Consider the following 16,573-nt stretch of genomic DNA (forward strand, 5'->3'; position numbering starts at 1 on the left):
GTGATTAAACTGACAAACACTCAACGTTATGTTAAGTATAAAGCAGGTAAGGCTGGGAACGCCCTCGCCTCAAATACCCATGGAGCTTGTCACCCTTCAGTGGCTGCTGGCTCTTAGACTCCCATGTTTTCTGGAACGTTCTTGCTATCAGGTAACCAGAGAAGATGTCGCCACAGGAAACAGGCCCTGCCCCCTCGCTGCTGGCCCCAGCTGGTGTGTGTTTCAGGCCTGCAATGGGACTCAAGGCCTTGTAGCCAGGTTGGGACACCTAAGCTCCCCTGGAGGGCGTGGCCTGGACTGAGGGGCGGGGCATCCAGCCGCAAAGGCAGTGGTGCTCACTGGATCTGACCTAGTCCCATAGGCTGGTAAAACAGCCCCATTATGCATAATGACACATGTGGGATGAGCTCAGTGACATCTGCAGTAAATGTATATGGAGACTTTATCTCCCATTTATCAAATTATCCACGGCTACAGTTACAGCTGCATGGATGCAGAGGCACATATACATAATGGGGCAGCATGATGGATGGTACAGGGGGGAGCTGCAGGGCAGGCTGTATGCCTGCAGGAAGGGAGAGGATGGCCGAGACTGGGCTCCTCCCCCATCAGCTGCTCTTGCAGGGTGGCCTTTGGCAGTGATATGTGCAAGACTATGTTTCGAGATCAAGACAAGATCAAGACTCATCTAACCCAAGACCAAATCAAGACAAAGACCCACCCCAACCAAGACCAAGACAAGACCCAACTTTTAATTCACAATAAGAATTTAGATGTTTTTAGGTATGTTGCACCCATATCGGGACTATATTTTCATTTTTGTAATTCCAATAGGCACTATTATTGAAAATGTTTAATGTTCATATACTCTAAACAACAATGCAGATATATATATATAAAAAAACACACAATATAATGAAATCACATACACAAAGCCCTCCTCTAGTTCCCTGACAGCGATAGTAAATTACTCTAACAATCAACACTAAACACTATCAACAATGTCCAAAACAGTCCAGTATAACAGGGGCATTTGATGGCGGATTAGTGAAAGAAATACCTTGTGAACAGCTCTCTAGAAAGACCATTGGAGTTCCTGGTGAGGTGTGAGGTGATTGAGAGCAGAGCCTGCGGGGGTTGGGGGGAGGGTGGGTCTCGTCAATCACACACTACATGCAGGTGGCTTGTTTTCTGGGGCATAGACACTGTTAAATAGTTCATACTAAGTATTACAGCAAGTTATGTGGAGCTTTTATATGAATGTTCCTTATTGAATGAATTTAGGTCTGTATCATAACATTACAGAGCAGTAGAATATTATCGGTATGAAGCATGTAATTTAAGGTTACCTTCTTATATTATGCTTATATTATGGCACCTTCCCAGCATCTTTCACGTTCATTTTTAAAGAACCTGTTTGCTCAATAACTCTTCCCAGCAGCCCCTGTGCCCTCCCAAGCTGTCCAATAGTATTACACCGCCAAGCCAGCTGGAAGATGTAGTTCATTTTAAGTAGCGCCGCTACAAGAGGACAGCGCAGGAAAATTAATTTTGGCATAGTGAGGGGAAAGAAGTATATTTGCATATCAATTTAGATAATATCTTTTGTGGTATTTCGAGACTCAGACCAAGGCAAGATCAAAACAAAATGGGCTCGAGACCGAGACGAGGCTGAGGTCAGGTTCAGTTCAATTTATTTTTATATAGCGCCTTTCACAACAGAGTCGTCCAAAAGTGCTTTGCATGGATGTGTTACAAAAAACATCAGGTTGAGCCAAGACTGGATCTCGAGACCTATAACTCTGGCTTTTGGACTAAACCTCTTGGCTCAGAGGCTTCTCTCTTGACCTGTCATTACCCTCATAAAGGACATCTCAGGGCTTGGAGACCCTCTGCTTAGGAATGGCATGTGGCTCAGTGAGTTAGCTTGCTGTGCCTGTGATTGGAAGGTTGTTCATTAAAACCCCTGGGTTACATAAGAACATAAGAAATTTACAAATGAGAGGAGGCCATTCTGACCATCAAGCTTGTTTGGGGAGAACTTAACTAATAGCTCAGATTTGCTAAAGTTTTATCTATCTCTGATTTAAAGGAACCCAGGGTTTTAGCTTGTGCTACACTAACAGGAAGACTATTCCATACTCTAACTGCACGCTGTGTAAAGAAGTGCTTTCTCAAATTCATTTTAAAATGTTCTCCCGATAATTTCCACTTATGGCCACGAGATCTAGTATTTAAACTAATATTAAAATATCCATTTGACTGAACAACATCCAGGCCTGTTAGTATCTTATATACCTGGATCATGTCCCCCCTTAATCTCCTTTGCTCGAGGCTGAATAGATTCAGCTCAGCTAACCTCTCCTCATAAGACATTCCTCTAAGACCAGGAATCATTCCTGTAACCCTACGCTGAACCCTTTCCAAGGCAGCAATGTCCTTCTTAAGGTATGGTGACCAAACCTGCACACAATATTCTAGGTGAGGTCTTACCAAGGAATTATCTAATCGTAGCATCACCTCCGTTAACTTAAGCTCCACACACCTAGAGATGTAACCCAACATCCTATTGGCCTTTTTTATTGCTTCCCCACACTGGCGAGAGTGGGACATGGAAGCATCAACATACACATCGAGATCTTTCTCATAATCAGCTACCTTTATTTCAGTGGAACCCATAAAATATCTGTACTTTATATTTCTGCTCCCTGCATGGATTACCTTACATTTATCTAGGTTAATCTGCCAGGTATCAGCCCAGTCACTAATCAAATCAAGATCCCGTTGTAGCCTCTGTGCTGCTAGAGGGTTGGTAGAGTGGCGTTGCCATTGGGCCCCAGATCAAGGCCTTTATCCAGTGATTGGCTAGCCATCAAAAGCTCTCTCAAAAATGCATGTCACTTTAGACAAAAGCGGCTGTTGAAATGAATATTCCTGGTGGGCTTTTTATTAAAACCCTAAAAGTACATTTTGAAAAGTGAGACAGGGAGGTTTACTAAGCAGTAAGGGAGGCAGATTAGCTATGTGATTCCTGCACCATCCTCACATCCGAGTATAAGAGCTGGCAGCGCAGTCACCCCCTCCCCTCTTTCAGATCAGCCTATCAAAAGCCCGGAAGCCTCCTGTCGCTCAGATCCCCCAGTCACCCCCTACCTCCAACACAAACAACACAAATAGCCCGAGGGAGATCACTTTCAGCTGCTCACCGACACGCCACATTACCTCATTGTGTCTCCAGCTTCAGTCACCTCCCTTGCAGGGACTCCTGTGGGGGTGTGTGTGTGTGTAAGTGCCAGTCAGTGTGTAAAGACATTGAAGCGGAGAGTAATAAAAGACGGAATTCCAGGACCTAAGGAACAATACTGCAAACAGTATTGGATCGATAAATGTGACATCTTTAATAAAGTCTCCCCATTAAGGATAGTCTTCATTATAAAACAAAAGATATATCAGGTTGACCTTCTAAATGATCACCGTAAATATATATTACAAAAAGACACTGGTTGTAAGAAGGGTTTACACAATGCCGAACTACACGGGAAACAGTATATCAAACTGCCTACATTGTTCAATAACCTACAGCAGGGGGAGGTATAGAGCTTTATAGGTGTCCCTGAATGTAGCAAAGGGATTACATTTCCTGCATTCTGAAGCCATTTTAAACAATCCTGACAACAATCCTGACACAAGAGGAGCCGAGAGGAAATGACCCAGGACGGAAGCTCATACACACGGCGAGAAGACGCTCAGAAACATGTTATGGTGAAGCACAGGCAGGACATGAGGCAGAATGTCACTCTTGCAGGGACTGTCCATGGGAAGGTTTTTAATAAAATCTTTATAAAACACAAGGCATCTCAGCCAGGCCCCTGTAAAATGGGACTTGATCCATCCGATCTCACAACTTTCATTTTTTCGTGAAAGTTACAGCAAAGGATTCACTGCGTTTTCTCAAGCACTGCACCAGGACAACATGTAAACTATGGTCATGAACTGCAAACCTTGGCCTTTAGTGCGATGATGCCAGCAAAATGGTCTAAATGGGGTTTGGCGGGATTATCCGTGTAAGAAAAGGGTTAATGTCATTCCAGGAATCCATACCCCTTAATGACACCTCTGTGAACTGACAGTGACAGGAGTTGATGAGCCAGCCACCATCCCCAAAGTGACACTGTACCACGGAGGTTTGACTTGAGGTCAATGTCTGTAAACATCTTGTAGCAACACAGCCGACACATCACACATCTGGTCAGGCAGCTTGGTGGATAAATGAAATTGCGAAAATAAAAGGTTTACATTTACATAAATCTACAAACGCACTGAAATACCCAGTGCTAGATGCTTCCTGAAACACAGGCACAATGAGGATTGTATCCATACCCCACAGGGGCTAATATACTGAGGCGATATTCATGCAGTGGTGAGAAGAATGCCCCCCCCCCATCTCCATGATGTGCTTCTTCAGTCCAACTGGCATAGTCCGGGGCGTCACGCTTCAATCCGGCTCGCCACATTCCTCCAGCGCCCCAAACCCTTCTGTCCGCTGGCTGGACAGGCGCCAGCACGAGCGAGACGCACTGCAGCTGCTGGCCTCACCCTTGGCAGCGGTGCTCCTCCCATACGGCCAAATCGTGCGATTTCGCCACAACGATCCGGAGTTTATCTGAAACTCAAACAGCGCAATCATCTCAGTGGAAAATCCGATTTATATCAAGATTACCATCAGCCATTTATTGTCTGGTTGCTTAGAAGACAGCCTTTACCAAGACAAACTGCACCTTTATATGTCTATATATCCTGCAATATTTTACTAAAGTAATTCAATAACATTTACACCAGGAATGCGGCGACCTTAAGTACCTTTGACACTACGACAGTTAATCTTTCTCTTGGGACCCAGAACCTTAAACCCCAGAGGACATCTAGTCAGATGCACTGTATCTGTCCCTCCCATCCACCAGGTATCTCTACCCAACAATGTAAGGGGCTCATATTAAACGCACCTGATATTTCTCATGAAAACCTCCCTACCCACTGGTGACAGCATTGTCTCTTTGGTTTGAATTGCATTTATTCATGTATCCCATGCTGTAATCCAGACAGCGTTTTTCATTTTCATTCATTCAGTAAAACCTGTGCACTCGTATTCCTGTGACATACCAAACCAGGGCCGAGGGGTAGCTGGGGATACAGGGTGGGGGTTAGATGTCAACGGGCACATCTTTGGCATTAGGCAAGAATAAGAAATGATCCTCTGGTACGGTTGATGGGAAGACTGTGACATCACAATGGGGCCGGAGTGAGCAGTTAGGTGCCTCTGCTCCAAGATTACAGTCTATGCAATCCCTCTGTAGGCATGGCAGCCCTGATATTCACTACACCAACATCCATCCATCCATCCGTCCTCCAAACCGCTTATCCTTCTGGGTCCGGAGCCTATCCTAGAAGCTATGGGCACGAGGCAGGGAACAACCTAGGACGGGGGGCCAGCCCATCGCAGGGCACACTCACTATACCAACAATTTCAGTTAAAATTTGGTATTCCACTTGCTGTTAGCATAGCCACTGACAATAGGATGCTGGCTATGATATTTCCATAACCAACACCAATAGAACTTGTTCAAGAAAGTGGTTAAAAAACCCCATCTACCCCTGAAGCACCGCAGCGCAGAGGCTCTACTCACAGCTCAGTGTCCTCCATCACGTCGGGGTCCTCTATAGTCTCTGCACGTCGCTTGCAGCCATCCAGGATCTTCTTGCGGGGCCCGAGGGGGATGTGGATGCTCTTGAGGTCATGGTCGGAGCAAAGCAGTAGTGCCTCCAGGTCGATCTTTTCCCTACGGAACACTGGGATAAACTCATTCATGGTCAGCGAGGCCAAGAAGACCTCCAAGGGTGTGGTCTCTGGCTCATCGTCATCCAGGCCAAGCTCCATCTCTTCCCAGGGTAGCTCCTGCAGGTTGCGCTCTTGCAGGCTGCCGGCGCTGCCGATGCTGTCGTCCAGGCTCGGTGAGCGGAGCAGTCGGCTGCGCAGGTGCACATCAGCTCCCCGTCGCGCCACACTGCCCTCATCCCGGGAGCCAATGTCGAACAGGCCGCCGCTCACATAATTCCGTCGAAAAACCATAGTTCCCAGGCCGGGCCGGTTGAAGAGTGAGTCGCGACCAGAATCTGCACTGACCTCCGAGTAGGCGGCATCCACAGCATGAAGGCCTGGCTCGCTGATGGCACGGGAGATGGCATCGTCATTGCTAGGGAACATGTCGCGGACGTTGCGCCTCAGGCGGTCTTTGGGGCCTGCATAGGTGCCCTGCTTCACAAACATGACATCGTTCCCCAGCTGCAGGCCCGATAGCGAGCGCACACTCTTGCGTCCATCTTCGTAGATCTTGAAGGTTCCGTCCCCTTGTTTCTTCTTCTGCAACTTCTTCTGGATCTTAATTTTGCCTCTGGTTGTCGCATGGAGGGTGGCCTGTGGACAGAGTGCAAAGTTGATTGCAACATGCTATTGGTCTAGTTTAAAGGCTGGGGGGTTCAGCCTTCACATACCTGGGAGTATGGCACACTGTTGGCAGAGGTGCCCAGCTGCTGTAGTTTGCGGCTCAGAGTGCTGCTGGCATAGCTGGAGAAACTCATGGCGTCCGAGATGGAGGCCTCCGACTCGCCCTTGAGGAACCTGCGCTCCATGCGCCGGTGGTGTTTCCTCTGCATCTTCACACACTCCTTGATGCGGCGCTCGGCCTCACGGAAGGCCCGATCTTTCAGCTTGCTCACCAGCTTGGGGTTGAGTGCCGTCTGCTTGGCAGCGATGGAATCTAAGTAGCGCACGCAGTCCATGTGGCTCTTCATGGCCGCCATGTCCAAAGGCGTGTGGTAGTCATTGTCCAAGCACCACACATTGGCACCGAATGACACCAGGAAGGAGAGGCAGTTAAGGTGCCCATTGGCTGCAGCCAGGTGGAGTGGGGTATTCCCCCAGATGTCGCACTTGTCCGGGTCACCCCTGCAAGAGGAGTAGAGGGGGCAGGAGTACCGTGTAAAGATCACAGGAATAAGCTACGTGGGAGATAGAGGCAGAGGACATCTGTATCTCCTAAAATCACTTGAATGAGCAGCATGCCAACACTAATGTTTTCCATGGGATTCTCCCATATTACAAGACCATCTCCCAGCGCCCTCCCATTTTTCCTGGGTTTCTCCTGTATTACAAGGCCGTCTCCCAGCACCCTCCCATTTTTCCTGGGTTTCTCCTGTATTACAAGGCCGTCTCCCAGCGCCCTCCCATTTTTCCTGGGTTTCTCCTGTATTACAAGGCCGTCTCCCAGCACCCTCCCATTTTTCCTGGGTTTCTCCTGTATTACAAGGCCGTCTCCCAGCGCCCTCCCATTTTTCCTGGGTTTCTCCTGTATTACAAGGCCGTCTCCCAGCGCCCTCCCATTTTTCCTGGGTTTCTCCTGTATTACAAGGCCGTCTCCCAGCACCCTCCCATTTTTCCTGGGTTTCTCCTGTATTACAAGGCCATCTCCCAGCACTCTCCCATTTTTTCCTGGGTTTCTCCTGTATTACAAGGTCGTCTCCCAGCACCCTCCCATTTTTCCCTGGTTTATCCTGCAGCCCTCCTGTCTTCTTGTTTCTGCCCAGAAACTCCCGTAATTTGCATAGCCCTCAAAGTTTTATTTTGAATAATCATCATACACAGATCCATAACTTGTGGATGTTTGTCTGATGTTACTGTATAAAACACCATCTAGACACATAATCCACACACTTTATATATACTAATGTCAACCAATCACTGCAACCTGCCAACCCACAACCCCATTCACGGAGTATACACAGCTGTTCTCTGCACAGGCAGGCAGGCCAGTTGAATAGTGAATGAACTAGCTAGCTAACTTAGCAGGTGTGAAAATGTCAGGACAGTACAGCGTTCCATCGAAAATACCAAATACACCTAAACTGATGTTAATGTTTTGTCATAACATAAATAGCAACTGAAATTAACCTGTTTATGTACTTATTTACTTATCCTTAAGTGTTTGTTTGTTTGCTTGTTCACCCCCAGCCAAAAAAACTCCTGTAGTTTGAAATCCAGATGTTGGCAGGTATGGTGAGCAGTCAGTGGGTCTTTCACCATTTCCTGCCCTGATTACTTTCACAAGGCCACTGGCAGGGGGCATGAGCAGTTTCCTACATCTTTTTCCAAGTAGGTTATAACATGATTAAGGAACATCCTCATTATTTGCAAGACTATACAAAAAGAACAAAGATCTCACAATCATGCACACACTCATAATGATTCAAATTATGAGAGTCGTGTCAAATCTCTGATAAGACCAATGGTGTTCTACCACTGTCCAGTAGAGGGTGATGTTAGTAACTGTCATGCAAAGCGAGGGACACGTGGCTAAGGAAATGCACTTGTAATAAATAGGTATCTTAAGCTGCTCTACTGCTACACTATCTCTACACTACCTGAGTAAACTGGCAGTTTACAGTTTACAATTAAAGACACACGAGAAAAAAAAAAGCTGTATTTTACAATCAAAATGAAAAGGACTCATCACAAAGTACCCATCTCTGTTTCACAAAGGGAGATGACAGGGGGAAGAACCCTGACAACTGAGGAAACGATCACATTAGCCAGACCCATCGACATGCAGAGCCCCACAGAGGCCACGCCTATTATCTTATCACGATGTTCTCACTACAGTCCAGTTAGATGTTGCTCAGTGAGGAATGTGTAATTTATCTCTCAGACTCCTTAAGGCACAGAAAAAAAGAGTAATATGGGTATGACACGCAGGCATCAAGCTCCCCCCTACCTGCCCAAACCAACAGTGCCACATTCACAGGTCACCAGGAGGCCTCTGCGTATCACCTTTCAGGGCACCCCGACTGAATGTCACATGACCCCCAGAAGTGGCGGTGGCCACGTGTGGGATGGCAGCATAACAGGGCTGCAGCTCCCCCCACTCACTGATCACGTTCATATACAGCCTGTTAAACGTGACACTCTTAGTATGGCTTTACAGCTGAGAGACGTCAACAAGGATCTGCAGACCTCATATATTTAGTCAGCATCAAAGACTAATTAAATTTTCGCCAACATAGCTTTATGAGTAAGTAAAATAATAAAAGGTATTATAATATCATTATGACTAACAAATACTGATAACAATGGATTCCGATGAACCTTTATCCTATCCAGAGTGGCCACTGTCTAATGCCCGTGCTTCCTGGAACAGGCTCCAACCTCACAGTGAACCTGCACTGGATAAAGCTTAAAATGAGCTTTTTGTAATTTTTACGGCCACAGACACAGTAACAGGTGTTATATTGTCTCATCATTTGAATTGCCCTATAAATCTCCCCTGCTCACCTACTTCACCCATCTGTGGCAACCCTACAGCTAAACAAGATGCGGTTTAGGCCACCTGCACCCCTCAGCTGCGGCCAAGTGTGTTTGGGGTGTCTTCAAATGCAACTGCAACTGCAGAGCACCTGGGTGGTGCCCCAGCCTGGCCTGGCAGAAGGCTGAGGGCATGAGTGTGAACACTGCACGGGTCTGCTGTGAAGCAGTGCTGCATATTACTGCAGATGGGTGGGCTTAATCCTGTGTGATTGAGTGTAGAAATTAACCAGACAGTGAAAATGTTGATTAAAATTAAGGACGGGTTTATACCCGCCCATGCCCCCATACCCTGTAAGGCCATCCCTAACAAGTAGGGGTGTATCAATTCTCCAAACCCACGGCTGGGTTCAGACTGTGATACTTGAACCACAGTTCAGTTCATACCTCAGTGTTTGTTTTTTGTTTATTTTGGGGGAGCAGGAAGAGGGTTATTACCCAACTTCAGCTAATGAAACTAGCCCAGCTTTTATTGCACGCTTGATCACTGAGTCATGTTTGGACCAACGCAGTTGGGAAACAATAAGATAGGTGCAATGTGTGATATTTACCAAACGTACAGCTTGCCCAAATTTTAAACAGAATCGTGATTTACATACACTATAGTGTTAATTGTGAAATGAAAATAGAGTTGTGTAATAATAATGTAATGACAACTGAACAGGCTGCAGCAGTGACATGGCATCACAGGATGTTAGTGGTGCCAAATGAGTCCCCCATTCTATCCCCCCCCCCCCAATTATCATACTCTGCTAATAATGTGTTCATTTATATTTGATTTGTTCAACATATGTTTTTGAGAAAGCAGAGTCAGACAGTGAGGTTAAGGGCTTTGCTGAAGGGCTCCATGGTGAAATGACTCTGCCGACTACGGAATCTGATGTGAAGAGCTTCCCGATCGTGGACACCATGCTCTAACCCGCCATGCCACACGCCACATGCCACCCCTTATCAATCCAGTAGTCAACATCGGGGCATCTTTTGTACTTTTCTCAGAAAATTATGAAACCCCACAAAACCCAAAGTGAACAGATTACCTTTAATAAAGGGGTAACACTTTACTCAAAGGGGCACAAACCTTATTAGTAAATCTGTTACTACTGAAGTACAAATCATGAATCATAGTCGCTACTTGAGATAAAAAATGTGCCGAGATTCATTAATAATGAACAAACACAAGATCAGTATTTCACTTGTGTTATTCATTCCTTGTTCCTTCAGTAGTTCCTTCAGTAGTTCACAAAGATTTACAGAATATTCAAATATAGTAACATACAGTAACTACTTGAGATAAAAGATGCGTCACATTTTATTCATGATGAACAAACATAAGATCAGTATGTAACTAAGACTTACTTTGTGGTTAATTAATACATAAGTAAGACTATAATGCAATATTATTTCTGCCACCAAAAGTAAAATGTCACCAATTAAATTGGCTCGTTGTAATCATTTTACATTGAATCGTGGCATTATTGCAGTTCTTGCTTCACTGCAGCTTAAATAAACAAACTTTCAAAAGCGATAACTGTATCTGTTTGCAAATATCATTCATAGGCGTACACTTCCTTATACAGCACCTCCAGGCCTTTCTCTGTGTGTGCTCTCTGAGGTGTCTGTTTCAGCTCACGTCCCTTTGCCAAATGTCAAAAGGGTGCAATAAATATGGGAGAGCGAGGGCATGATCGATATGTAGGCAAGGGAAGGGGGCCTCACATTGCCCCCACATCTTTCACAGTGACCTTTCAACCTCCTGTCTGTCATTCCTCAAATTACAATTGCTTAATTGCCTCTCGCCCTATTGCTCCACCAATAAACCTGTCAGCCAGGCCATCCCATCATTGTGGCTAGTCTCATCGTCGAGGGCAACGGTGGCCATTAACGTTATTACACCGTACCACGAAATGAGACTGCTCGCCACTGCCTTTTCCAAATGGGGTGCGTAGAATTGGGGGGCATCTTGGGGCAGGGAGTAGGCGGAGTTTTGGTTAAGCTTACATTATATGGGAAGGCAGGGTGACCCCTGATGACCGTGACAGGTCCAACTGGACTTAGAATGAGAGATCAGAAAACATCTGAAACACCCTCAAAATCACACCAGCATGCAACCGAGCACAGTGACCTCATCTCACCAGGCTGTAGTGTTCCTGGGTGGTGACTAGGAGCTTAAAATCCAAAACTCACCTGTTCCAATTCTACATGGGTTAAAATCCGCATCCTTCACCCCAGTGATTGGCTGATGGCAAATCCAGAATTGAGGTCAGTGGTCTGCACTGACAGGCAGCCTATTGTGTCAGACTGTTTTCCTGCTAATAAAGGGATGATATTGTCCCTTATAAAATGGCTCTTACATAAAATAAACACCATGCTGTTTTGCCTGAACAAAGGACACACACAATGAGGCAAAAAAACCACCTCATTAGAAGCAGGAATCCAATCAGGGTTCTTCCAATTAAAATCAACAGCTGAATACTAGACCCCGACAGACTATTAGTTAGGAACGTTTGAGGAACATGCTTTGTTCCTCACAATGGACCGGATATAAATAAAAATATAAATGTAAATACAAATATATTGTTTTTCCCGACAACACTGACAAGGACTAGAATAAGAAAGGATGGATGGCTTCACTGCTAAATATGACTACCACAACGTCTATGACTAAAACTAGTTTACGAAACCATAACACATTTCAAAACTACAAGCACTCTGTTCACCGATGCCACGAGCACTGCATCACATCGCATTAAAGGCAAGGTTACGGTACCACTTTAACAGGCCTGTGGAGGAAACTGCCACTTAACGTTCTGTATGTCTGGCTGTGGTTCCTCGTTAAGTACAAAAATGTAGCATTCCTGCAGTTTCCGGAAAGACCTGAAGCCATTCACCCAAGTTGACAGCTATATGGTACGGGACACTGTAGGGGGTCAAACGTCTCTGGTAAACAGCAAGCAGTCAAGCACATTTACAAACTGTAGCATTAATGAAAAACACTGCAAGATCGCCTGGTGTGTACATGGTTCTCACCTAAGTGAGCATCTGTGACCGAGGCTGACGGGGCCATCGAGGAAGAAAATGTCATCAGCGAGGCAAAGAATGCAAGGTCAGGGGTAATTTAAAAGAGAATTGCCTGGGAAAGACGATTTATAAAGGCCCAATTTCATATGACGGGGGGGACTCATGGGAATGACCAGCTATCTCTCACTCTCTCATGGCCATCCTCACATGAGCACTGAAGCATGCATGGGCTGTCGTGCCGACCTGACAGGAGAAGATTTGCAACGTAACTACCGCCGACGCCCGACGTACAGTGATAATAAAATGGCGAAGGAATCAGATATACAGCTCTAGAAAAAAGTAAAAGACCACGGCAAAATTTTCAGTTTCACTCATTTCTCAATTTATGGGGTTTTGACAGCTACAGCCTGGCTCTTCCCTACTTCTCATTGATGAAGGGCTTCTTCCTTGCTTGATTGCTCTTCAGTCCTGCTTCGAACTATCCTAGCGGTGTACTTCACTCTTTGTTTCCCATTTTTTTTCAAGATCACTTGAGGTCATCCTCCAATTTATGAGGCACTGCCGGATAAGGATTTATAAATGCAGATTTTAGAACAATATAGAGTGGGATCTTAATTTTTTTCCAGAGCTGTATTATAATAATCTTCTAAGGGGAGATCCTCTCGTGCCAACAAGCAATGTGCTTAGTATATGTATGGAAAGGCACAGGATCAGCAGTAAATACATACACCGTAACAAAATATTGTGGAAAAACAGTGAAATTATTACAGTAACATACTGATTTTCAGTAAAACAGTATAATGCTGTAGAAAAAAAAGCATTTTGGACAATATTTATGGGTACCTGGCCATTTCCCATAAAATACTGCAATATACTGTATTTCAGTACATGCAATGAAAAACATAACCTACAGAATATGCTCAAATAAAATGAGTTAACAATTTGCAGTTGCTTTTTGTGGTAAATTTGAATAATTTCTTATGAATAATGTAACCTCATCAACATTTGATGCAAAGCAGCACCAGGCTTTGCTTATGAGCCCATAGAGATGTGACTATTCTGCTGTGACTGGAACTGGCAACCTTCTGACCACAGGACAAGACGCTTAGTCTGCTGAGCCACAAGCCTGCCCTCAGCCACATGCTATCCCCCTAAAAACCTGGCCTCTAGTCAACGGTGCAGCATTTCACTGTTATTTTAATGGTGCGCTGAAAAATGATGCTGTGTAGAATTTATTTTAAAAAAATCCTTGTAAGTTTTTGCACAAGCTTTTTCTAAGTAAGTTTAACTGCAGCACTAATTAGTAAAAGTCACTTAATTTTAAACCTTAAGAATCACGTGATAAATTTAAGGAAATATAATAATTACCTTCTGGTCTTGCGTAACATTTGTTGTATATCTTAAATGAAACCTGAATTAATTCTCTCCATCCATCTACCTCCCTACACTAAAATATATTGTTGGATGTGATTAATTATATTAAGACAAGTGGCTACATGAAATTAATTCTATCTAAGAATAGTTATGAATTTTAAGTTCATAGTTCAATTTTATGCTATATAAACTAATTTTAGTAGTGTAATTATCTTTTTCATTATTATTATTTCAACAGTGTTGCAGTGTTGCAAAAGTTCCAAAAGTAATCTGTTACAGACTGAGGTGGAAAGTTCAGGTCCAGAAAGTACAAATCCAGACCAAGGATTTGTTTCAACCAAACAGATAAGTATTCTGTAATTGTGGTTCTTTATGGTAGTATAACAGTACCATACTGTAAAATAGATTACAGTGGATGAACTGTGAAATTAACAGTAAACTACGGGCAACTCTGCCGTCAGTATAGTTTATCGTTAATTTACGTGACAATTTTTACAGTGATACTGCTAAAATAAATGCACACTTTATTGTATGGACAGTGGAGATACTGAGACTGGGGTTAGTGTCTTCGCCTGCAGGGGAAATCGGGACTCACTACCTCCAGCCAGGCCCTGACCTTTTGCTTCAATTTAATCCCGACCATGATAAGTCTAGTGTAACAGTCATGGGTAATATAACAATAAATCTCCAGAAAGCACGGTACTGAAATCTCAGCAGAGCCTGCAAACGCTGCCCGGGTCGTAAAAAAGTATTCCTTGTATTGTTGTTTATATTTCTTTATGTAACATCATGAATAATTTGAACTGATTATTGTGTCATTTAGATAAAGGACCATACAGACAGTGTCAATATGCAATATCGCCTTCTCCATGTGTGCAACTTTTATGGCTAGGCGCGTCTACCGGCGACAGTTTTCCCTGCGTAGTGAGATCCGCGGGTACACGCGTGTCCTGGTTTGCGCGTAACCGCGACTGCAGGGCATGCCCGTTAACGCGCACAGTTTGTCGCACACACAAACCGCGGTGAGAGACAGGGGAACGCGCAAGCAGTAAGTACACGTTCTCCCGGCTCTAATGGGAGCTCCAGAAGGGTGATTAAGTACGAGCGTAATATCACTTAAACTTCCATGCTGTGAAACCCTTTGGTATTTTGGGTATTTTATAATCGGCCTTTGAAAAGTCTCAAAGCAAAAAAAGAAAAAAATGGCAACTGCCGAAGGAATGCAACCCTATTGGGAAAACTGCGCGCGACACACAATTGCACACGTATAATAAATGTCAAAAGCATAAGACACACCTTTTAATACAGCGTCTTTCATAACGTGATATTTTTAAAGGCATTCAGCTAAGCCGCGATCATATTGGGGGGGTCCTCGCTAAAGGTCGCGGTGACGCGCAGCGGGTCCCGAACCCACCGCCCCCCGATCACCCCTAAACCCGCAAAGGCGAAAGTTTTTGCTCCACGTCAGATTACCAACCGCGAACACCTGCCACACTCACCCCCTGCCCACTATAAGACGCAGAGCCTCTAGGTTTCCGTGGTAAGCGGCCCATAGCGTAGGTGTCATGCCATCCTCGTCGGGAGCGTTCAGGTCCTTCCGTGTCGCCTCCTTCAGTAAGTCCAAGTACCCGTCCCGGGCCGCCTTGTGGTACCTGTCGCTCATTGTGCCTGGCGAACGTCTCCCCCTTACAGTCGACCATCTGGCACTAAGGGGAATCAGGAGAGCTAGCCTCCCATCTAAGAAGGATCGACCGGCTTAAAGTGCGGTGAGGAGCCGACCCGTCTCTATGGCCACCCGGACGCCGCTGAATGGGGAGTGGTTTCGATGAAGGGATACCCCACAGCATCCCCCGGGTCCTAACAATGGTCCCCGTTATTCCACTTTCATGCAACCCTGCCACCCAGTTATTACCGGTATGCATGGAGGCTATTTGCAGCAAAACACTATTCAAAATAATGAAAAACACACAGGCTTCATATGAACTTTTGAAAAGTATTGTATAATTTTGACAATTTAATTGTTTCAAAATAAAGCAAAAATAAATGCACATAAGTGTGAAAATACTGAGATGAGACGTGAACAGCTGTAATTCATCTCAGTCAGCTGAATAAAGCGATGTCTTTTTTCTGACTAGAATACACTGACTTATGATTTACTTCGTGTTATACGATGGGGAAGTATACAATCAATGTAAAATTATATGTCAGCGTAATTATGCATAGTTTACTATGTTGATTGTCAAAAATCCTTAAGAAGATTTATTACTTAGAGAGGAAATAAGGAGCCTGTGTCATGTCATGTCATGTTGTAATAAACTGTGCAATATGAATAACAGTGGATATATTTTCATAGTCACCAAGCTACATTGTTCAGGATTGTTTTGTGCTGATATGTTAATCCTCGGGGCAGCATGGTGGTGCAGTGGTTAGCACTGTTGCCTCACATCTCTGGGACCTGGGTTCGAGTTTGCGCCTGGGTCACATGTGTGTGGAGTTTGCATGTTCTCCCCATGTCGTCGTGGGGTTTCCTCCGGGTACTCCGGTTTCCCCCCACGGTCCAAAAACATGCTGAGGTTAATTGGACTTGCTAAATTACTCCTAGGTGTGCATGTGTGAGTGTGCCCTGCGATGGGCTGCCCCCCCATCCTGGGTTGTTCCCTGCCTCGTGCCCATTGCTTCTGGGCCCCCCGCGACCCAGTAGGATAAGCGGTTTAGAAAATGGATGGATGGATGTTACTCCTCATTTTTCATGCTTAATTTTAAATACAT

General features: G+C 45.0%; 1 protein-coding gene across 2 annotated transcripts; it reads right to left on the reverse strand.

Annotated features, from left to right (window-relative positions):
* Positions 1 to 3,374: 3,374 nt before the first annotated feature.
* ush1ga (Usher syndrome 1Ga (autosomal recessive)) lies at positions 3,375 to 15,503 on the reverse strand. Of its 2 annotated transcripts, XM_048992116.1 has the most exons (4): positions 15,304 to 15,503; positions 6,550 to 7,003; positions 5,685 to 6,472; positions 3,375 to 4,663 (listed from the first exon to the last, which is right to left on the reverse strand). In XM_048992116.1, exons 1-4 carry the CDS (start codon positions 15,465 to 15,467, stop codon positions 4,660 to 4,662), a joined length of 1,410 nt encoding a protein of 469 aa, XP_048848073.1. In that variant the 5' UTR covers positions 15,468 to 15,503; the 3' UTR covers positions 3,375 to 4,659. The 2 variants fall into 2 exon arrangements, with proteins under 2 accessions (XP_048848073.1, XP_048848072.1); XM_048992115.1 differs by having other exon boundaries at positions 3,375 to 6,472.
* Between the last annotated feature and the right edge of the window lie 1,070 nt (positions 15,504 to 16,573).

This window comes from Brienomyrus brachyistius, chromosome 22 (assembly GCF_023856365.1).
Source record: "Brienomyrus brachyistius isolate T26 chromosome 22, BBRACH_0.4, whole genome shotgun sequence".
NCBI lineage: Eukaryota > Metazoa > Chordata > Actinopteri > Osteoglossiformes > Mormyridae > Brienomyrus > Brienomyrus brachyistius.

Bases quoted from the DNA above. Each gene is read 5' to 3' on its own strand.
- ush1ga (XM_048992116.1), bottom strand. From the start codon at position 15,467: ATGAGCGACAGGTACCACAAGGCGGCCCGGGACGGGTACTTGGACTTA. The intron at 7,004-15,303 runs GTGAGTGTGGCA...CTCCTCTTGCAG, and splicing joins CGTCTTATAGTGGGCAGGGG to GGGTGACCCGGACAAGTGCG. The intron at 6,473-6,549 runs GTATGTGAAGGC...CTCTGTCCACAG, and splicing joins ACAGTGTGCCATACTCCCAG to GCCACCCTCCATGCGACAAC.